General features: G+C 36.0%; 1 protein-coding gene across 5 annotated transcripts in view; it reads right to left on the reverse strand.

The window, feature by feature from the left end:
- The window catches only part of ZRANB3 (zinc finger RANBP2-type containing 3), a 210,242-nt gene that overhangs the window by 78,107 nt on the left and 112,251 nt on the right, over positions 1-19,884 (reverse strand). For all 5 annotated transcript variants that reach the window (XR_008911173.1, XM_007494093.3, XM_007494092.3 and 2 more), the window contains exons 6-8: positions 11,364-11,449; positions 7,987-8,158; positions 6,363-6,497 (exon numbers count right to left, since the gene is read on the reverse strand). Coding sequence is in view for 4 of the 5 variants with exons in the window: in XM_007494093.3 (XP_007494155.1) it covers positions 6,363-6,497; positions 7,987-8,158; positions 11,364-11,449 (393 nt within the window). In the remaining variant the exon portion in view is untranslated. The remainder of the gene's footprint in view (positions 1-6,362; positions 6,498-7,986; positions 8,159-11,363; positions 11,450-19,884) is intronic.

The raw sequence follows: 19,884 nt of genomic DNA on the forward strand, positions 1-19,884 counted from the left end.
GGAAATTACTAAAAGTTTTTCTCTAGGTCTCTTGACAATGGAGTGGAAGGAGGGTGGAGGAGTGAGGGAAGGCAACTGTAATATGATGCATATCCATCCTTTATCCCACACTCCTACATGACTAACACCTTTTTCTGAACAGATATCACTTAATGATCTCTTTAGCAGCTTTTCTAATTCATTGTTGGTGAAATGATGTTGAGTAATTGTGTAATAAATAATAATGCCACCTGTGAACAATGGTTTTGATTAGTGAAATTATTTTAGTATGCCATGACTTCCACCCATAGGGTTCTAATGTTAAGTACATTAAGGCAAAGAACTTTAGGTCTGGGCTCAAATGGACCCAATTTTATCATGGGAGCAATCTCTCACAAGTTCTAATCAGGGAAACCCTGGCAACAATTAAATGTGGCTTAACTAGGCCTCTTTCCCAGAGGATCTTCAACTATTTTTCAAGAATTAAGGGGGGCAACTGGGTAGTTCAGTGGTTTGAGAGCCAAGACTAGAGACAGGAGGTCCTAGTTTCAAATCTGGCCTCAGACACTTCCTAGCTGTGTGACCCTGGGCAAGTCACTTGACCCCCATTGCCTAGCCCTTACCACTCTTCTGCCTTGGAACCAATACATAGTATTGATTCCAAGATGGAAGGTAAGGGTTTTATTAAAAAAAAAACAATTAAGCAAAAAATAAATATTTAAACATGGGAAACATTTATGAAAAGTCGTATATTTAAGAGAGAAGGGGTTATCATGCTAGAAAGGGAATAATTTTTCTGTAAGTGTTGTTTCTTTCTGCTATCTAGAACTTTACAGAACTGGTCATTGTCCTTACAAAATTAATAGCACTAAGTAGTCAAGTCTTTTCCAGGACCTGGAGCTGGTCCAACATCTATTTTCTTCTTCTTCTTTGTGGTCTCTATTTTCTTCTTGCTAACACATCTATAATTTTATCTGACCTCTTAGCTAATCTACCAGGTTGTAGCAGGGTCCTGTGCTGTGGGCCATTAGTCCATGGCACCTTGACAGTCACGCGTGGTAGCTGGGGAGACCACAGAGTGGTCCTTGGTGAGATGTGATTCCCCACTCTATCCCCTTTACATGACCTTTAATCAGTGCCCTTTACCTATGAATTGACATGATTATTATTCACCCTAGTCTCAAAAGAAATAATGCAAGAGCAAAACACATGCACCCTAATTCCCTAAAACATCACCAAAAGATCAGACCCTTAAACCCAATCCCAAAAAGACTATCATGGGATAACTTTTACTTGGGTACATAATTCACAGCAAAACCACAGCTACAGGCCAAGCCCAAAACTTTCTCATGAAGCCAGCACACAAATCAATCATAGAGGCCCATACAATATGTACAGGTACAGTACAGGTACACTAAGCTTCAATATGCCTCAGTGACTCAATTACACAAATCAGTAACTCAAACTCCCTAGTAAGCCACCTGTGACAAAATAATTTATCTTGTATTCTGTCTTTAACCACAATTCAAAAATATAGAATGTTAATTAAGTAATTTGTTAAAAGTTAATGTATCACTTTCCCAATTATTTCTCTTTGATTTTGTGCATCTGAATGCCAAGAATATGGATATAAAAATAAATCCCAAGCCTGGGAATGGTGGAGCAGTTGAGATGCAAAGCAATCCCATGGTCGTTATGATTAAGCCGTCTCCTGTATGTTATTTATTTTGACTAATCGTTTGCCACCTGTCGGGAACCCTGGAGTCACGAGTGAGGTTGGACCCTGACTGTGGCAGTCCTGAAGTCATCCTGACTCCTAAAAGCTCTTACATGGGGCTGGTCCATTCCCTTTGTCAAGCATTAGTTTAGAACTTTTCAAGAGTATATTACTTTTGGGCCACTTTTGGCCAATGAAGCCAGAAATTAAGAGTTCAAAGTACTGTGGCTCCCTAGTCATGAATTCTCTCTATATAAGCATGGTATAGTAAAAAGATAAAAAAGGGTTTTTTGATTCTGAAAGAAGATTGGAACCCCTGAATATGATATTTAATTTCCAAAATGCAACTGGGACCTGCTCTCTTTTTAGTTCACTCTGTTCAAGATATATGTTCTAATGGTCCACCTTGGGGGCTAAGTGACTTTATATAAATTAATTCACATAGTACCTTAGAGTTTATATTATATTAAATTATAGAATATTATATTATAAAAATTTCATTTGATACTCATGACAGCTCCTGAAGGTAGAGCCTTTTATTAGTTCCATCTTAAGATGAGGAACTAAAGAAGAGAGAAGTTAAATTACTTGTCTAGGGTCACATAGCTAGTACATATTTCAGACCAGATTGAACTTAGGGTCTTAACTCTAGGTTCAGTGCTCTATCTAATGTAATACTCCTGTTTCAAATCCTCACAGAGATGTTTGGAAAACTTCATCACTTATGAGAAATTCCTCTTTCCATGGCCTTCTTCTTCCATGTTTTCCATGGCCATATTCTCTGATATTTGACAAACAATACTAGGAATGCATATCTTAGCTTAGTCTATATGTATGGGATATGGGTAGTTAGGGTGAGCAGTGGTTAGAACATCAGGCTTGAAGTCAGGAAGGCTCATCTTCCTGCATCTTTTAGTCAAATCTATGATTATATTTTAAGTCAGAAAACAAATGGTTACTGATATCAAAGTCATTTAAAAAAATTTAATTAGAATATTTTTCCATGGTTGCATGATTCATGATTTTTCCCACTCCTCTTCTCTCCCCACTCCTGGAACTGATAAGCAGTTCCACTGGGTTATACATGTATCATTGTTCAAAATCTATTTCCACGTTACTCATATTTGTAGTAAAGTGATCTTTTAACATCAAAACCCTAATCATATCCCCATTGAACCACATGATTGATCATGTTTTTCTTGTTTGGGATTCGAGGTTGTGGCTGTTTTGACATATGTCAGAGGCTGGACTTCCTCTGAGCCACATTCTATCAAGCACCTCCTTTTTGCTGCCATCCTGGCTCCTATTTGCTGCTGAAATTTAGACCCTTTCCTGTCTTTCATGGTGTGGCAAACTTTCTGTACTCCTAACTACTGATTGGGTAAATGCATAATTGCTTAAATCATTTTAATTGGACCCTGATTCAAGGACATTATAGATTTGTTTTTCCTTTACTTAGATTTTTTTTTAGACATGAGATTTTTACATTTTGCATTTCATTCACAAGTAATTTTTCTTTTGTATTTGGATTTTTTCATGTTTTTAATTTTCTTTTTCAAATTGATTCATATACCTCATAACTCAGCCATGTACCCCTGAGTGATCCCTGTGTTTGTTATCATTCACCTCAGGGGGGCCAAGTTATTGTTGTGAACTTTGACTTAAATTTGAGTAATTTTAGGTTAAGAAACTTGCTACCTCACAGAATCCAGAATGTGCCATAAAGATGTGCAAAATGTGCAGAGATCACATGCTGCACCAGAGGATCCAAAGTGAACTTTGGGATGTGAACTATGGGGGGTTAAAATGCCTTTTTAAAAAAATGTGTACTCTTATGCCAAAGGGGAGTGCCCTCAAATTGGCTTTTTGTCAACCTAGTAATCATTGGTTTTGTTCTTTTTACCTCCCTTTTATCCACAAATTATTGCAATTTTAAAGTTGATTATGTTTCCATGATCCTTTTAGGGGCTTGTATAAATGGAGATTTTGAACCTTTGACTTCATTCCCCAGAAGTCCTTAGTATTTCCTAAAATTCCCTATAATCCCTCCTGCATCTCCATGTTGACGAGATCACATTATTGGTATTTAAGTGTATGTATCCTCCTCCCATGCTCTTTTTTTGGACCTGTGATCAGGCTGAATTCAGGTAGGTCTTTTGCTTTAGTTATTATTAATAAAACTTTATAAAATATAATAGTTATTGTATATAAATTTTAATCTTTAAAAGAGTCAATTGGTTAGTACAAAAACTGAAAAGGGCCTAATAGATGAATAATGCCTTTGCTGCTCTGGGAGTAAAAAGGAGAAAAGAGCAAACAGGATTCAATTTTGAGAAGTTGTGTTGCACTTTTAATATTCTCAAGCTCTTTCCTGGTGTAAAGATTCAGATTTTTAATGCAAATATATTCCTAGTGATGTTCTTTGGTTACAAATTTTGTGTCACTATCATCTCCAGACAATTCAAGTTTTAGTTAATGCAAAAGGCAATGAAAACACCCATAATGAGCACAAGAAAGCTGCAGTATGCTGATGACCTTCACTTGAATAAGTGGTTTAAGAAATATCATTAAGAAAATATATGATGGGAAAAGAAAAGTTAGTTAGCTATGTCACATGAGTGAGAAATAACATATGAAGAAATTGAGGGTTCTGATAGTTGGTATCTTTGAAATATAAAAAGAGCCTAGAAGAAGAATTTCATAATAATGGGTTGAGTCTCTGTGATGAAACTATGAAAGAACACAGACAATAATGATTTGGAATAAAGAGGGATAGATGGGTTACAATCTGTATTGTATACTCACTACTTGCAAACTACCTGCAAGGAGAAAAGATAAGCAAAACATTAACTCCTCACTAATGAAATTCACAGTCTAACAAAGGTTTAAAATATGCATAAACATACAATAATGGCTGGGATCTTTCTTAAAATGATTAAATAGTAGCTGATAAAGAAAAAGATTTAGGGATTTTAGTTGACTGTGATTTGAAAGCAGAATCGAGTGGCCTAAAGAACTAGTTGTGATCTTTGATTTTGATCAAGGAATCTGTGAATTCATTTGTATAGGGAAACCCCAGTGAGGAAATTCCTTTGACCAGTGAAGATAAGGAACTGTTCTGTGATCTCTGAGAACTGTCTGGAGTAAGGAGAGGTTTCATTCCCCTAGGCCAGTATTGGAGAAGGTTTTTGAGTTCATGTGCCCAAACTGCAAATCCAAGCTGTCCATACCCAAGAGAACAGAGGAAGTGTTTCTTTTGGGCAGCTGGGCAGAGGAGTGGGACATGCAAAAAAATGTCCTTGGGTTGGGAAGAGGGAGAAAGGAGCAGCTATCTCCTGCTGGCCCTAGCATACAGCCACTACTTCACCAACACTGCCCTAGATTGTGCTAGAGACAAGATCTGAATCCAAATCTTTCTCACTCTGAGTTAGAAGTCTGAGATCTTGGGTTGAATTAAAATTAAAATAATTAAAAGGACAGTATTCAGAATATGGTGACTTATAAACCCTAAATCAATGAATGTAAATTACAAGGAAGACAGAGTTCAACTCAAAACCAAGGAAGGAAACTGCTAACTGCTAACTTCTAGCTGAAAATTAAATCAGCTAATGATTATGAGGTAGGATCATTAGTAGTTGGACAATGTCCTCCTGAGAACTTTTAGATAAGGAATTGGTACTTAGGTAAGGGTTATACTAGCTAAAATAATATTTTACACTTCTTCTATTGCTGTATTTCTGTGATATACTGTAATTCATTTAGATTTAAAAATTTCAGGACAAACAAAAATACCACTCACTGTCCTAACACAAAAGTCAGCAAGATATGGCATGGAATATGAATCAGAAGGCTTAGGCTCAGTTCCCTGCTTGGTCACTCACTGTAACAATACAGAAATCGCTTAACACCTCTCCATCTTAGTTTTCTCATTTGTGAAGGAAAAAGGGTGGACTTGATCAAATGTGTCAAACTCAAGGCATACAAAACTCCTAAGTGCATCCCAAATCAGATTAAAATGTAACCAGGAAATGTTTAACAATAAATAAAAATGCAATACAATACACTGTGCATTTGTGGTTTTCTACATCAATATACCACCTTCAAGGATTTATTTCTCTATGAGTTTGACACCATTGAGCTAGCTGGCCTCTAATCTAAGGTGCCTCCAGGTCTATGACTACTTTATAATCATAGCTTGTAGCTTTGAAGGTTTTTAAAGTAACTTCTACTTACAATAGAAAAGTAAAAAAAGTAAGCAAAATGAGGTATATCTTTTTAAAAACTGAAGACAAAGTAAGGCTACATTGACAGGAAAAAAAAATGCTGGCTTCAGACATATCCTAGCTGTGTGACCCTAGGCAATTCACTTAACTTCAATTGCTTCATCTTTACCACTCTCCTGCCTTAGAACTGATTCTAAGACAAAAGGTAAGAGTTAAAAAACAGACAAACCAATTTGATGTAAAAATGAAATGAAACCACAAGAACAGAAGAGAAAAAGGTTTTTATGAGGGTCTACATGTGCAGATGGGAAAGCAAGATGTATAAGGGTGAAGTGGAATGACACAAAGGGCAGTCTACAAATAAGATGTTAAACTAACTAAATTATTAAAAATAATTCCCCTCAATAAAAAATATAGGATAACTCAGAAATTTTCAAGAATACCTTGGCAATAGCTGTTTGCTTAAACATGCGGGTCATCAACCCCATAACTTGAAAAAAGTGGCTACCGGTTTTGTTGGCATCTGAATGTGGAGCCCTCATTAATTTCTCCCATTCTTCAAAGCTAGTATTCAATTCCTATGTGGGAGGAAAGAACAATGTTTAGGAATACAGTAAAAAAGGCAGAACAATTAATTCAACTGTGAATCATGTCCTACTTTTTTCTGCTACAGAAAGGTGGAGAGAGAAAATTCCCAAAGATACCAGCCTGCTCATACAAAAACGTCAATGCAGAGGTAGGTCAGTCACATGTTCTGACCAATTATAGAAACCAATGACAAGCTGTGGGTGAAAATAAAGCACTTTGCTAACATCATAAATCAAACACAAAGAGTTTTCTCTTCAGGAGAAACAATTTGCAAAGCAAAAAGAAAAAAAATCTAATTATATAAGAAAGGGGGGCTAAGAAAAAAAATATTGTAATGAGTTACTTTTACAGCAGGATATAGTTTTATTTAAACAGGCACAAAGATCTGGGGAATGTTACTTAATTAAATAAAAATGCAGTAGAATCAGATATTGACTTTCTTCAATTATATTTTCTTTTACAGTGTAGGAATAACTGAATATAAAGTCATTTTATTCTTATTTTAGAAAGAATGTTAGAAATATGCTTGGCATAAATCTACCGAGATTGGAAGATGATGCAGTTTCTGTCAAAAAGCCTCTTATATAAGCCCAGATTTAAGCAGATTTAACAATATGAAAACTAAAATTTTTAGATGTAAGTGCATATGAGGTTTCAACATAACTTATTTTTGGTTTTCTAGTGTGATGATTAGCACATTTCGCAGGGTGATAACAGATCTGGAAGCAGATCTCTGGGGTAGGGCTATATCCAAATTATATAAGCAGACAGTAGACTGGACTATCTTGTCCTCTAAAATCTCCATGGGGGAGACTCTACAACCACATTAATAATTAATTTCAGTATCTCATTAAATGCTTTAAGAAAATAAATCTTTACTTAATGTTTAAGATAAATACTTCTTGCTATAATATTAGACCTCTTTTTCTGTCATCTGAGGAAAAAAAAGATGATCACTATTTATACAATGATTCTCCACATGCTTAAAAGCTTTGTTTTTCAACTCTCTTGTACCAAAAGGACAGAAAAACAGTTTACTTTTTCTAATTTAGTATATCCTAAACTTAACTGGCCCTGAAACCCTTCTGGGCTTGACAAAACTCATCAATAATGGTCAGAGAACATGGGATGCCATAAGTACAAAAATTGTGATGAAAATTTTAAACAGTAGAATTAAGCACATTTTATATATGAAAATATTCAGAATTCAATGTTTTTAAAATACATAATTTCATATTTAATTACTTAGTATTTCAATGACAGTTATAACATTGAAATTCTTATAGAACACCCATGCTCTTGGGCCACCAGGTTCGTTGAACAATGTAGCTTGGGAAATGATACTCCTAATTAATTACAACTATTTCATGTAGGCAGCTTTTTATTTCAGCAATTTTTTGAAATGCACATTCTGTAATAACTTTATTATTTTTAGAAATAACTTAGAATATGACTTTTGAACAAGTAAGAGATCCTTACCTTAGCTGCTGTAGAAGGAAGATCAAATGGAATACGCTGTCTAATTTTAGGGGGTAGCTGAGTTAAAACTTCATTCTTTAATCTCCTAATCATTATATTACTTAACAGCTGATGAAGTTCACCTAGATTGGACGCACCTCTGCAGTCCCACTGAGCTCTTTTACCAAAATACCTGAAAAAAAGGAAGAAGAATGCTCCAAAGAACTGATTTGGTGTGGAATTATTTTCCCAATTAAGGGCTTCTTCATAGTTATTTCTCAATGCAATTTGGTTACACATCTCATCACTGCAATGTTATTACAAATAGAAAGTATTTGAATCTAGGACCTCCCATTTCGAGGCTTCAATCCATTAAGCTACTCAGCTGCCCCCAAAATCAAATAGTCATTGGGGCAACTAGGGGACTCAGTAAATAGAGAACCAGGCCTACAGGTCATGAATTCAAATCTGGCCTCAGTTCCTAGCTGTAGGACCCTTGACAAGTTACTTACCCCCCACTGCCTGGCCCTTATTGCCCTCCTGCTTTGGAACCAATACTTAGTATTGATTCTAAGATAGAAGATGAGAGTTTAAAAAAATGAAACAGTCTTCACACTGAATGGGCTGATATGCTAGCAGGGAAATAATACACATATATAAGTATTTCTAATTCAGGATGTCTAATAAGCAGTCAGCATTGAGAGACTGAGGTGGGGGCAAGGGGACAGGAAAGAAGTTGAGGCTAGATAAAAAAAATTGAGAATCATCTGCAGAGAGATAATAATTGAGACCATGAGAGCTGAAATCATCAAGTGGAAAATCATAGAGAAAGAAGAGGATGGAGCCTTGAGGAACCCCTGGGAAAACAGACAAAGAAGAAACAATAATATAGGTAGACTATAGCACCAGATATTATGTAATATAAAGAATAGGAGAGAACAGTCTCACAATATTCTTGAGAGGAAAAAGAAAGCGATCAAGTGTCAAAGACAAGGAGAGGACAAAAAGGATGAGAAATGAGAAACAGATATTAGATTTGTGAGGTAAGAGATTACTGGTAACTAGGGAGAAAACACAAAGAACTAAGCCACCTTGGATTGCAGCAAACCTGGGCCTTACATTTAATTTTTTTAAAAAAAGATAGACTTGCTACTCTCAGCTGGAGTCCATGCATATGATAATTGATCCCCTCCTCCACTCCCTCACCCCTCTCCCACCCAGTAGAATACTCTCCAAAATATAACTTCCTGAAGAGTAGGTCAGGGGAAGTCATTAATAAGTGCTTGTTGAAAGTAACAAGGTGGAATTTGCTTAACTAATTTAATGGAATTCATTCAAGGATGAGGAGAAAATTATTTACTTAACATTTCTAAAACCCCTTTCACAAAGTTCTATACCAAAAATTAAAAGAATGATTCAGTCACCACAAGACTGAGGAGGAGGCTTTCCTGTCATGGATATGGAACTGTGCCACAGACAGGAAATAAATGATAGGGATAAATGATACTTCTTTGAAAGAAGAAATTTAAAGTGCTTGATTCCTCAGGAATCATTGATAGCTTCAAACTTATTTAACATTTTAATGAACGATCTGGGGGAGGGAATGTGCTATTTATTAGATGACATTAAATTCTTCCAAGTAGTAAAAAGCAAAGACAATGGTGATAAATGAGAGGAGAAATCTTATGAGTTTGTGAAAATAGAAAAGAGGAATATGAATTATAATCTGATAAAAATCATGATACTTATTAAAATGAAGAGCTCTGAGCTATCAGTTGGAAAGCAGAAGATAAACTTGACAGACTTTGTAGACCAGCAATTCTTAAAGTAAAAACTAAAGACACTAGAGGTCAAAACTGTATTTATAATAAAATTAAGACATTATATGCCCATTTAAATAACTTCATTTTTCTTACTATATACCTGTATATACTTCATGTACTTAAATCCCAAAAAATATCACAACACAACTGAATGCAGAAGCAGATATGAAAATCCAGTTGTCTTCTATTAAGGCAGACATTAGAGGAATTAGAAAAATACATGTGAAACAATGTCATTCTTCTCACTTATTTTTTGGGGGGATAGTTATTTTCATAAAAAAGTTATTTATGTTAATGTTTATTATTGCTCATTTTAAATAAATGTTTTAATTTTACCAGTTTAATTTCTAATACAGTAAATACTGAAATGTTATACTCCCATAAACAAGAATTTTTTTAGGTCCCTAAATAACTTTTAAGATTATAAAGGAGTCATTAGATCCTGCTGTGGGGACATCATTCCATTGAGTTGCAGCTTCCAAAAAAGAGAATAAAATGTTAGCTATCACTAAAATAGTATAAGAAAAACAAAACAAAATTATCCTACTCATCAACATCTGGAATATTACTTGTTATTCTGGTGAGGCATTTATAGTAATTAGAATTAATACCTTAAACTTCTTAACAGTGTCTAGAATAGAGTCAAATGATCATACACATCAATCGATATTAAAGGATAATTATTGACTTTTAGTGAAGCAAAGGAAAACCAATTCTTGGAATTGTGCACTACTAAAAATAAAATTCCTACTATTTAACATTCCATTTTTGTTATATTTTTGAAAAATCCTAGAGAAGAAATGATTATTATAGTGGCCAAGTTGGTACTCATTTGAATTTATCATCACAAGAGGATTTCATTAAATAAAGCCATTCAGCATCCAGAGAAACTAATAAAAAAAATCAGAATCAATCTATAACCACCTGCATTGAAATTATAGCACTATAATCTTCTGATACACTACTCATCATAGACCAAGGAACCCGACAATTGTTTTTTGGCTTTTTTAGGGGGGGGGATTATCTTTATTTTAATTAAAAAAGAAAAGCTGGAATATGGAAATAGAATGATGATTGCCACTTTTATTTGCCTTATTCCTTTTCTGGGATGTTAAAATGACCTTCTTTTACTTACATAATATAAAATATCAACAACTTTGGGTTGTAAAAGACTAGAAAGTCACTGAATTTATCATTACAAAATCAAGGGAACCACACTTAAATGACCTTAATGACATTTATTCTATTTGCATTAGGAAACATTAATCCAAACTTTTAAGTTCCTTCAGAGTTAAGATCCTAGGTATAAATCATATCCACCTGCTTATATGTGAATTTAGTGAGACTGTAATTTGTGGCATCATTCAACAACTCACACCAATGTGAAAGTCATTGGTAAATATGCTTTATTTTTAATCCTACAACACTGGTATAACTCAGTCTGTAGTTAAATGATCTGCGGTATGATGGTGCAAAAACCCAATGACCATATAGTATGTGTGTATGTATATTCATGTGTATCTATATGTACATATACATATAATGAAAAAGAGAGAGAAGTTTAGGAGTAGGTACCTGAGATGAGCATTACAATATCTTTTTGCATATTCAGTCCATGTTCCAAATCGTTTTGGGTAAAGTGCATCAATCTGCATAAAAAGCTAAAATAACAAAAATGATAAAATATAGACATATATTTTCCACTGAAACTAAACTATTTTAAGCATGTTATATTAATAGCATTTTAAAATTTCTTCCAAGGACTTATTTTTTCTTCATCAGTTGAAAACACATAGTATTCAGTTAGTGTATTAGCGAGGGGGACTTTAAAGAAGAGGAACCAATGTTCAGCTATTTGGGGATTGAATACAACATGACCCACCCTCTGACCCTCCCTCCCTCCCTCCCTCCCTCCCTCCCTCCCTCCCTCCCTCCCTCCCTCCCTTCCTTCCTTCCTTCCTTCCTTCCTTCCTTCCTTCCTTCCTTCCTTCCTTCCTTCCTTCCTTCCTTCCTTCCTTCCTTCCTTCCTTCCTTCCTTCCTTCCTTCCTTCCTTCCTTCCTTCCTTCCTTCCTTCCTTCCTTCCTTCCTTCCTTCCTTCCTCCCCTTTCTCCAAGTTGAGCTGTTTACCAATGGAGTCAGTCTGACTAAAGAGTAAGTCAGATTTTCCCTCTGCCTCCTTCTTGAAATGATGGATTTTGAAGTTCCTCTCCTAACACATGGACTCTGATTCAAGTTCTATTATAAATCAAGATGTCTAATTTGTTTAGATATAAAGGGTTGAAAGGGTAATGAAAGGACAGGGGGGAAGAGGAAATCCCTAAGGTATTTTCCCTATATAGATCTTGAGGGTTTGAACTAGGGAATCTTCTTCAGAAATAAGCCCTGGGTTCCCCTAAGGGAAAAAGAGAGTCTTTATCCTAAAGATTTCCACCAGTTGAGAGATAAGATCTTCTTTGTCAGGTAAAGGATTGAGAGATTTTGTGTATCTTCACAGTCAAGTAGATCTTCCCTCCCAAGTCTAAAGAGCCCAAGACAAAAAGGACCCTTGTTTTTTCTCCCAACTGCTTTTGAACCTGGCTGGAATTCCATCCCATCCCTCTAGGTTTTCTGGGGTTCTATCTGCCCATCTTCTGAGGCATTTCTTCAAAATTAAAATTTTCTTTGCTTCTGGTCATTCCCTTGTACACAGTAGCAATCTACCAACAGCCATTTATAATGTAATATTACTTTATATCTGTGAATTTCAAAACTACTCAACCCTGTTCAAACCATTCTTTAGAGGATGGGATTCGGCTATTTCCTGATCAATAACAATAGAGATACTTGGAATGACAGAATCAGGTCGTGGAAACTACAATCTCCACCCTACTCAAGGTAACAGGATTTAGAAAGGGCTGCAGCAAAAGCTCAAGATTTAATTATTTGAGAATATGGCATTCAACAGACACGTGCAAAGGGGACAGACCTCTGGGCGGTCCTGGGTTAAGCTAGAGCCACCATTGGCACAGGTGAGACACAGGAAGTGAGGTAGAGGACAGCTGAGGAGGGCTTCCTTCTTCCTGTGTGGGGGAGAGTGTGGTGGTTGGAGCTGGTGCTTGGAGTGGAGGCCCTCAGACTGTTTCTCCGTTTTGGTCACGTGAGTGACAGGGACTGATCTCTTTTCTTTACCTCGGCTATCCAAGGCCTTGGGCCTTTGGCCCAGCCTAAGCAGAGTGGGTATTTAAGCACTATTCCCTTCTCTCCCCTTTCTCTCTCTCTCTCTCTAATACCTTTCTTCCTACTGTTTGTAATTTAAAACTCCATAAAAGGTTGACTGCTGACTTGAGTTTTCATTTAGGAATTACATAGCTGAATTCCTTGGCGACCTTAAATTAATATATATCAGTCTTTTAAAGTGATTTCCATAATACATATCCTAGGCATTAAAGATACTGTAAAATTGAGATTTGAACTCTGGACTTCAATCCCCACAAGCCCTAGCTCCACTTCCCCAGAATGCTTTATAATCTCACGCAATTCTGAGGTGGGCCGAGATCGAGGAAGGATTTAAGCTGATGGCAAAGGCTTTTGGTCTTTTTTTTGGACTTCCATTTTGGAGCAGACGTGGCTCTTTCCATAAAGTAGGTGAGGTCTTGTCTAGGCCTCTGACCTAGGCATGTTTTCCTTATCCTGTATTTTCTTTAATCCTTAACTTTAATAAACCTCTAAAAAAAATAATACTCCTTGCAGGGAGAAACTAATTCCTACCTGCCTCAGTCTCCCCATATTCCTAAATTTTAATCTTTACAGTTGGCAACCTAATGGAAAAAAAAAAAAACCTCTCAATCTTCTGATTTAATCTTTAATAGCTAGTGCCTAGAATTTTTTTTAAGCCACTTTCTCCAAGATGCCTTTTTAGAAAACTATCTTGATCAGCTCTTGCCTGTGGCCCTCTCTGGCTCCTGCTTCTGCTCCTGGCCTCTCACCTGGTACCTGAACTCCCGGCCCTGTTTGTCTGCGCTCCGGCTCCCGGCCCTACCCATCCCTCAGTCTTTCTCTCGCTCACCTGGCCCACCTGATTCAACCAAGATTGCAATCACCTTGTGACCTGCCTGCCCAACAAACCCAGTTCCTTGGAGCAGATCGCTCAGGACTCATTTCTATCAGCTGTTAACAAAACGGGGTGGGGGGGGGGCAGTATTGGCTCCACGTGGGCAGCTTGGGTTCCACGTGGACTGGGGAAGTAGGAGGGATCATATCAGGGGAGAGAGAAAAGGGAGAGGAGAAGAAACAGACTTTTCAAACAGACTTTTAAGCAATGGGCTGTTTAAAAGGATAGCTTTTGACTGTTCTGGTAATTTCATTGATTTCACCTGTATGCCAGAAGAAAGATTCAGCCCAAAGATTCAACTTTGGGGAGGCAAATGAGTGGCTCAACGAACTGATAGCCAGGCCTAAAGACATGTGGTCCTGGGTTAAAATCTGGCCTCATATACTTCCCAGCTGTGTGGCCCTGAGCAGATTGCTCAGACCACATTGCTTAGCCCTTACCACTCTGCCTTCGGACTACAGACATTTAAATGGATAAGAATCCAAGGAACCTAGAGACTATATTCTAAGGCATTTCAGACTCCAATGGTTTATAAAAAAATCTCTGTATTTCTATTGCATTTCCTGATTGTTCTGTTTAAGATATAACTTTGTGATGTTAAATTCATATATTACTGGATTGAATATTATTCTGTTACACTGAAGGTTGGTTGAATTTATTTTAAAGGTACTGAGTTAACTACTGTTAAATTCTGTTGTTTTTTTCCCTATAACTGTGCTGAAAAAATATTATTGAATAAGCCCATATATGAAAAAACAGTTTTTCTATTTTGCCTTTGTAAAATTGTCATAGAGATAGATGGACTTCTTCAGAACTGTTTATAATTATATAACAACCTTGGAAAAATTTAATATGCTAAATATCTCAAATGATTTTAAGGGTTTTTAAATGATTTTTGGAATTATTTTTTAACAATCTCTGGACATTTTTGCCTGCCCCTACCATGAGGTAAGGCCAATAGTAGCTGAAGTGAAATACATTTTATAACCCCCAACCTTCCCACATTTCTAAATATGTGAATGGAAGTTGGGGCAGTTAATCTCAGGGCATTTGTACCCCTAAAAGGCCTCCGAAAAAGGAGCACCCCTTTATTTATACTCTTCAGCTCACTATTTTACTTGCGCCAGAATGATATCTAGATTTCTTGATTACGTTCTTAACCCAAGATGAGTTTTACTTTGTTTAAAAAATATGTTTAAATACCAAGGTTGAAAGATTGCTATGCTTGTAAAAATTGTGACAAATGTCCACCAATTTATAGGTTTTAAAAATGCCATACAGCAACGTATGTGAAATATGATAGTGTGTTTGTTTGCTATTGTAATTAATTGGGCTATTGAGAATTTGGGGGATATTGATACCTACATATTTATACTACTGTATTTTTAAAAATGAAAAAAATTGTTAACCTTGTTCAATTCATTTGCCTTCTACTCACAGTGATCATAGCCAGATATTAAGAGGAAATGGATCTCATTTTTGGTGAGAAAGTCTTGTATTTCATATTTTCTTAGCTGACACAGAGTGTCAATGATTATAAGCTATATTTTTGAATTTTTAAAGCTCTTTTATTATTATATTTTTCTTGCATGTGCAATATACTTTTTCAGGTTTTTTTTAAATTTTTTCTCTCCTTTTATATTTGAAGCACATGTCACCAGTATTAAGATTTTCTTTAACCTTTTGATTTTTCAGTAATATAAGTTTAAAACACATTTGTCAGAATGCCCAAAAAGGCTTGTGACTATAAAAATGAAGCCACTAATTATTTAAAAATTATGTGACTTTGCTTAATGATTCTGTCTGATTCCAGGACAAGATATACACAAAAGAGCCATTGCACAGAGCCAAAGAAAAGCCAATCCAGGATGGATTGATGCACTTCTAGGCCAATACAAAGGTCTTGAACCTAGTGTGAAGACTCAAGGTTACTATGTTTAACATGTGTTAAGACATAGGCTTTCCTTGTGTCCACACTCATTCTGAAAATACTCACAGATGAGTATCCCCAAAACCTTGGCTCCTATAATCTGGTCCCCTTTTCTGCCTCTCATAGTGTGGTACTTTTCTGCAGTCCTGGCTATTGACTGGGTAAATGCATCATTGCTTAGATCATTTTGTTTGGGCTCTGATTGAAGGACCTGTTATAGATTTATTTTTCTTTTACTTGGAATTTTTACACATAAGACTTTGATAGTCTATATTTTCATCCAGAAAATTTTTCTTTTATTTGGATTTTTCTGATATCTTTTTTATTTCTCTTACCAATTGATTCATATACCTCATACCTCAGCCATGCATCCCTAAGTGATACTTTTTTTTTTGTCAATCACCCTCTTAAAGGGGGGAATATAAAAATATCATTATTTAAATTGCAAAGTTTAAATTCCTTTTGAGAAGAATTTTAGGTAAAGAAGATGCTACCTCTCTGAATCCAGAACTGAACTGTTGGAGAAGCCACCATGAAGAAGCCTCCAGACCCCAAGTTGCACAAAATTGAACTTTGGGTGTGGTTGATTGAACATTTATTTGTATGTATACTTCTGTCAATGCGTCCAATAATTATTGATTTTGTTCTTTTTTTTCTCTTATCCTCAAATTATTGTAATCTTTAAATTGATTATGTTTTTATGATTCTTTGGGGAAGGATTTCTTCCCAGAGGATCAAACGAGGGAATGTAAAATTGAGATTTGAACTCTGGACTTCAATCCCCACAAGCCCTAGCTCCACTTCCCCAGAATGCTTTGTAATCTCACGCAATTCTGAGGTGGGCCGAGATCAAGGAAGGATTTAAGCTGATGGCAAAGGCTTTTGGTCTTTTTTTTGGACTTCCATTTTGGAGCAAACGGGGCTCTTTCCATAACGTAGGTGAGGTCTTGTCTAGGCCTCTGGCCTAGGCACGTTTTCCTTATCCTGTATTTTCTTTAATCCTTAACTTTAATAAACCTCTAAAAAAATATAATACTCCTTGCAGAGAGAAACTAATTCCTACCTGCCTCAGTCTCCCCATATTCCTAAATTTTAATCTTTACAATACCAAGGCAAAATTAAATGGTCTTGGTCTTTAAGGTACTTACACTGGTCGGATTTGGACCCACAGTGGAATATGAATATGGAATCAGACTACCAAAAATTAGTAAAAGCAAGACAGGCAATTATCAAAAATACTCATAACAGGGGACAGCTGGGTAGCTCAGTGATTTGAGAGCCAGGCCTACAGACAGGAAGTCCTAAGTTCAAATCTGGCCTCAGATACTTCCCAGCTGTGTGACCCTGGGCAAGTCACTTGACCCCCATTGCCTAGCCCTTACCACTCTTCTGCCTTGGAACCAATACACAGTATTGACTCCAAGACAGAAGGTAAGGATTTAATTCAAAAACGATAATAATAATAAAAATGCCCATAACATAGGTTAGATCAAGTGAGGGTTTTTTAAAGATGGGGAAGCATGAGAATATTTAAAAGCAGTAAGGAAGGAGCCAATAAATAGTAAAAAATTAAAAAGAGGCAACTGGGGGTAATGATTATGGAAAAAATCTAAAGTAGGAAGACTGACCTCAGGAAAATAGAAAAGGAAAAAGACTAGCATCATCATCAGAGTAAAGGAAGAGAGCAGAGGCAAAGATGTCAAGGAATTGTAAGACACAGAGTACCAAAAAAAGGAAGTTCAAAGTTAAGGACCTCAATTTTTTCAGTACAGTACAAAGCAAAATAGTCTAATGTGATGGAGAATGGTGAAGGATGTGTCAGGAGAAAAGAAACAGATGCTGTGAGTAGTGGTAGAATTAATTATGGAATAAGAAAAGAATTGTATTACAGAATAACAAACTTCTATCATATTACCTGCCATCTTGGAGAGGAGAGGGAAGAAGAGAGAGTAAAATATCAAAAATGATTATTAAAATTGTATCTACATGTTAAAATCTACATAAAAATATATTAAAGAGAAAGGGACAGACAGATAGATAGCTCAAGAGTCAGAAGGCTGGTTGCCCTGTCCCTTTCTTTCTTACCTATTATCCCAAACTTAATTATGCTCCAAAGTTATCACCCTTCACTCATTACACTTACCTTGACTTCCTTCATTTAACATATACATTAGTTTCTGGTCCCATGTTTCCAGTATAGTAATAATAGCACTCTTCTTCTAGTCACTGAAGTCTGAATCTTTGACTTCTGTCATTCTGATGTATAACAAATACTTATATCCTATAAGATTGCAATCTCACCTCAGAATTAGGGTAAAACAACAATTTTCCATGACTAAGAAAATTTACTTTCCTTTGCAGATTAATTTATTCTTATACATGAGAAGTAGAAACTAAAATGAATTTAGCTTCATGCCTTTAAAACTTTGAGGGGTAAAGAATGTTTCACTAAGAATTGAGAGAAAAGTGTTTCTAGACTTAAAGTCTTTCTGATCAAGACACCAAAAAGTTTTAATCCTTCTATAGAAAATGTTTTCCATTTATACCGAATACTCATATTCCTTTAATAGTCTCATTTTACTATACAAACACAATTTTACTATACATAGTAAATATTTTATGTCCAATTATTTTGCATGTTATCTGCATTAGAATAGAGCTTAGCAATATGCCTGGTATATAGTATGCCCTTAATAAATGCTTGACTCATTCACAATGAACATATCTTTGTAGATGTCTCCCAAATATATGAAACTCTACATTCTCCCTAGACACCAATGATCTATCAACAGCCATTAGTATCTCAGATTCAACAAAAATAAAACAGAACTCACCATCTTAACTCTTCAATCAATCAACAAGCATTTATAAAGGACTTGCTATGTTCCAAGCACTATGCAAAGGAATAGAGATACAAAGAAAAAGGACAAAACCTTCTTATTACCCTTGAGGACTTTACATTGCTATGTAAAAGACAACATGTACACGACTGGTTGTTACATATAAGTGATATATTAAGTAGATGAAATGGAGCTTTAGAGAAGGCTGTATTCAACAAACAGATCAGAAAAGGCCTCCAGTAGAAAATGGTGCTTGATCTGAGACTTGATAGAAGTCAGAAATTCTAAGAGATGAACTCTGGAGGAAAAGTATTCCAGACATGGAGTCAGGAGACAGAACATCGTGTGTGAATTGTAGGAAGTTCTATATAAGAAAACTGAAAGGACAGAAGGGACCAAGTTGCAGAGGTTTAAATAACTAGCAAAGTACAATGTATTTGATCCTAGAGGTAACAGGAGCTATTGGTGTTCTTTAGGGGAGTTGGGGGTTGGGGGGAGGTAGGGAATGGTTGAGGGGGAGATACTGGCAGGCCTATGCTCAGTTTTATTACTTTAGTACCTATATGTAAAATGGAGAGTGAAGAGACTCGACAGAAAGTTTGATCTATAGTGGTAGCAATGTGAGCTTAAAGAAGTGGTAGAGGGAAAAAAAAAGGCAAGGTTTGGCCATGATTAGATATGTAAGTTGAGCAAGAATGAAGAGTCAAGACCAACACTAAAATTGTGATCTTGAGAAACTCAAAGGGTGGCAATGTCTAAAAGAGAAGGAAAATTAAGAAATCATTAGTAGGCATGGGGAAGTCCAGGATGCAGACAATGAGTTCTGTCTTAGACATGTTAAATTTGAGATGTTTAACAGATATCTAGTTTGAAATTTCTGACAATTGGTAATGTGTACTAGAGCTCAGGAGAACTTCAGGAGATTAAATAGATAGATAGACTATCTATATATTCACATACACATGTGTGTATGGGTGTTTGTGTTGTGTAAGGTAATATTCTTTTTTGCATGTGACCATTCTATGAGACCATGGCTGGATAGAAATAACTGGGAATCCTAAGCATGGAGATAACTGAACCCAAGGGGAGAGATAGGTCACCAAGTTAAAGAATGTATAGAAAAAAAAGAAGGTCCAGTACAGAATTCTGGTTCTTAGATGTGACATAGATGAATATCCTGCAAAGAAGACTAAGAAGGAAGAGTCAATCAGGGAAGCAGACACGAAAATGCAGAG

The sequence above is a fragment of the Monodelphis domestica genome, chromosome 4 (assembly GCF_027887165.1).
Source record: "Monodelphis domestica isolate mMonDom1 chromosome 4, mMonDom1.pri, whole genome shotgun sequence".
NCBI classification, from domain to species: domain Eukaryota; kingdom Metazoa; phylum Chordata; class Mammalia; order Didelphimorphia; family Didelphidae; genus Monodelphis; species Monodelphis domestica.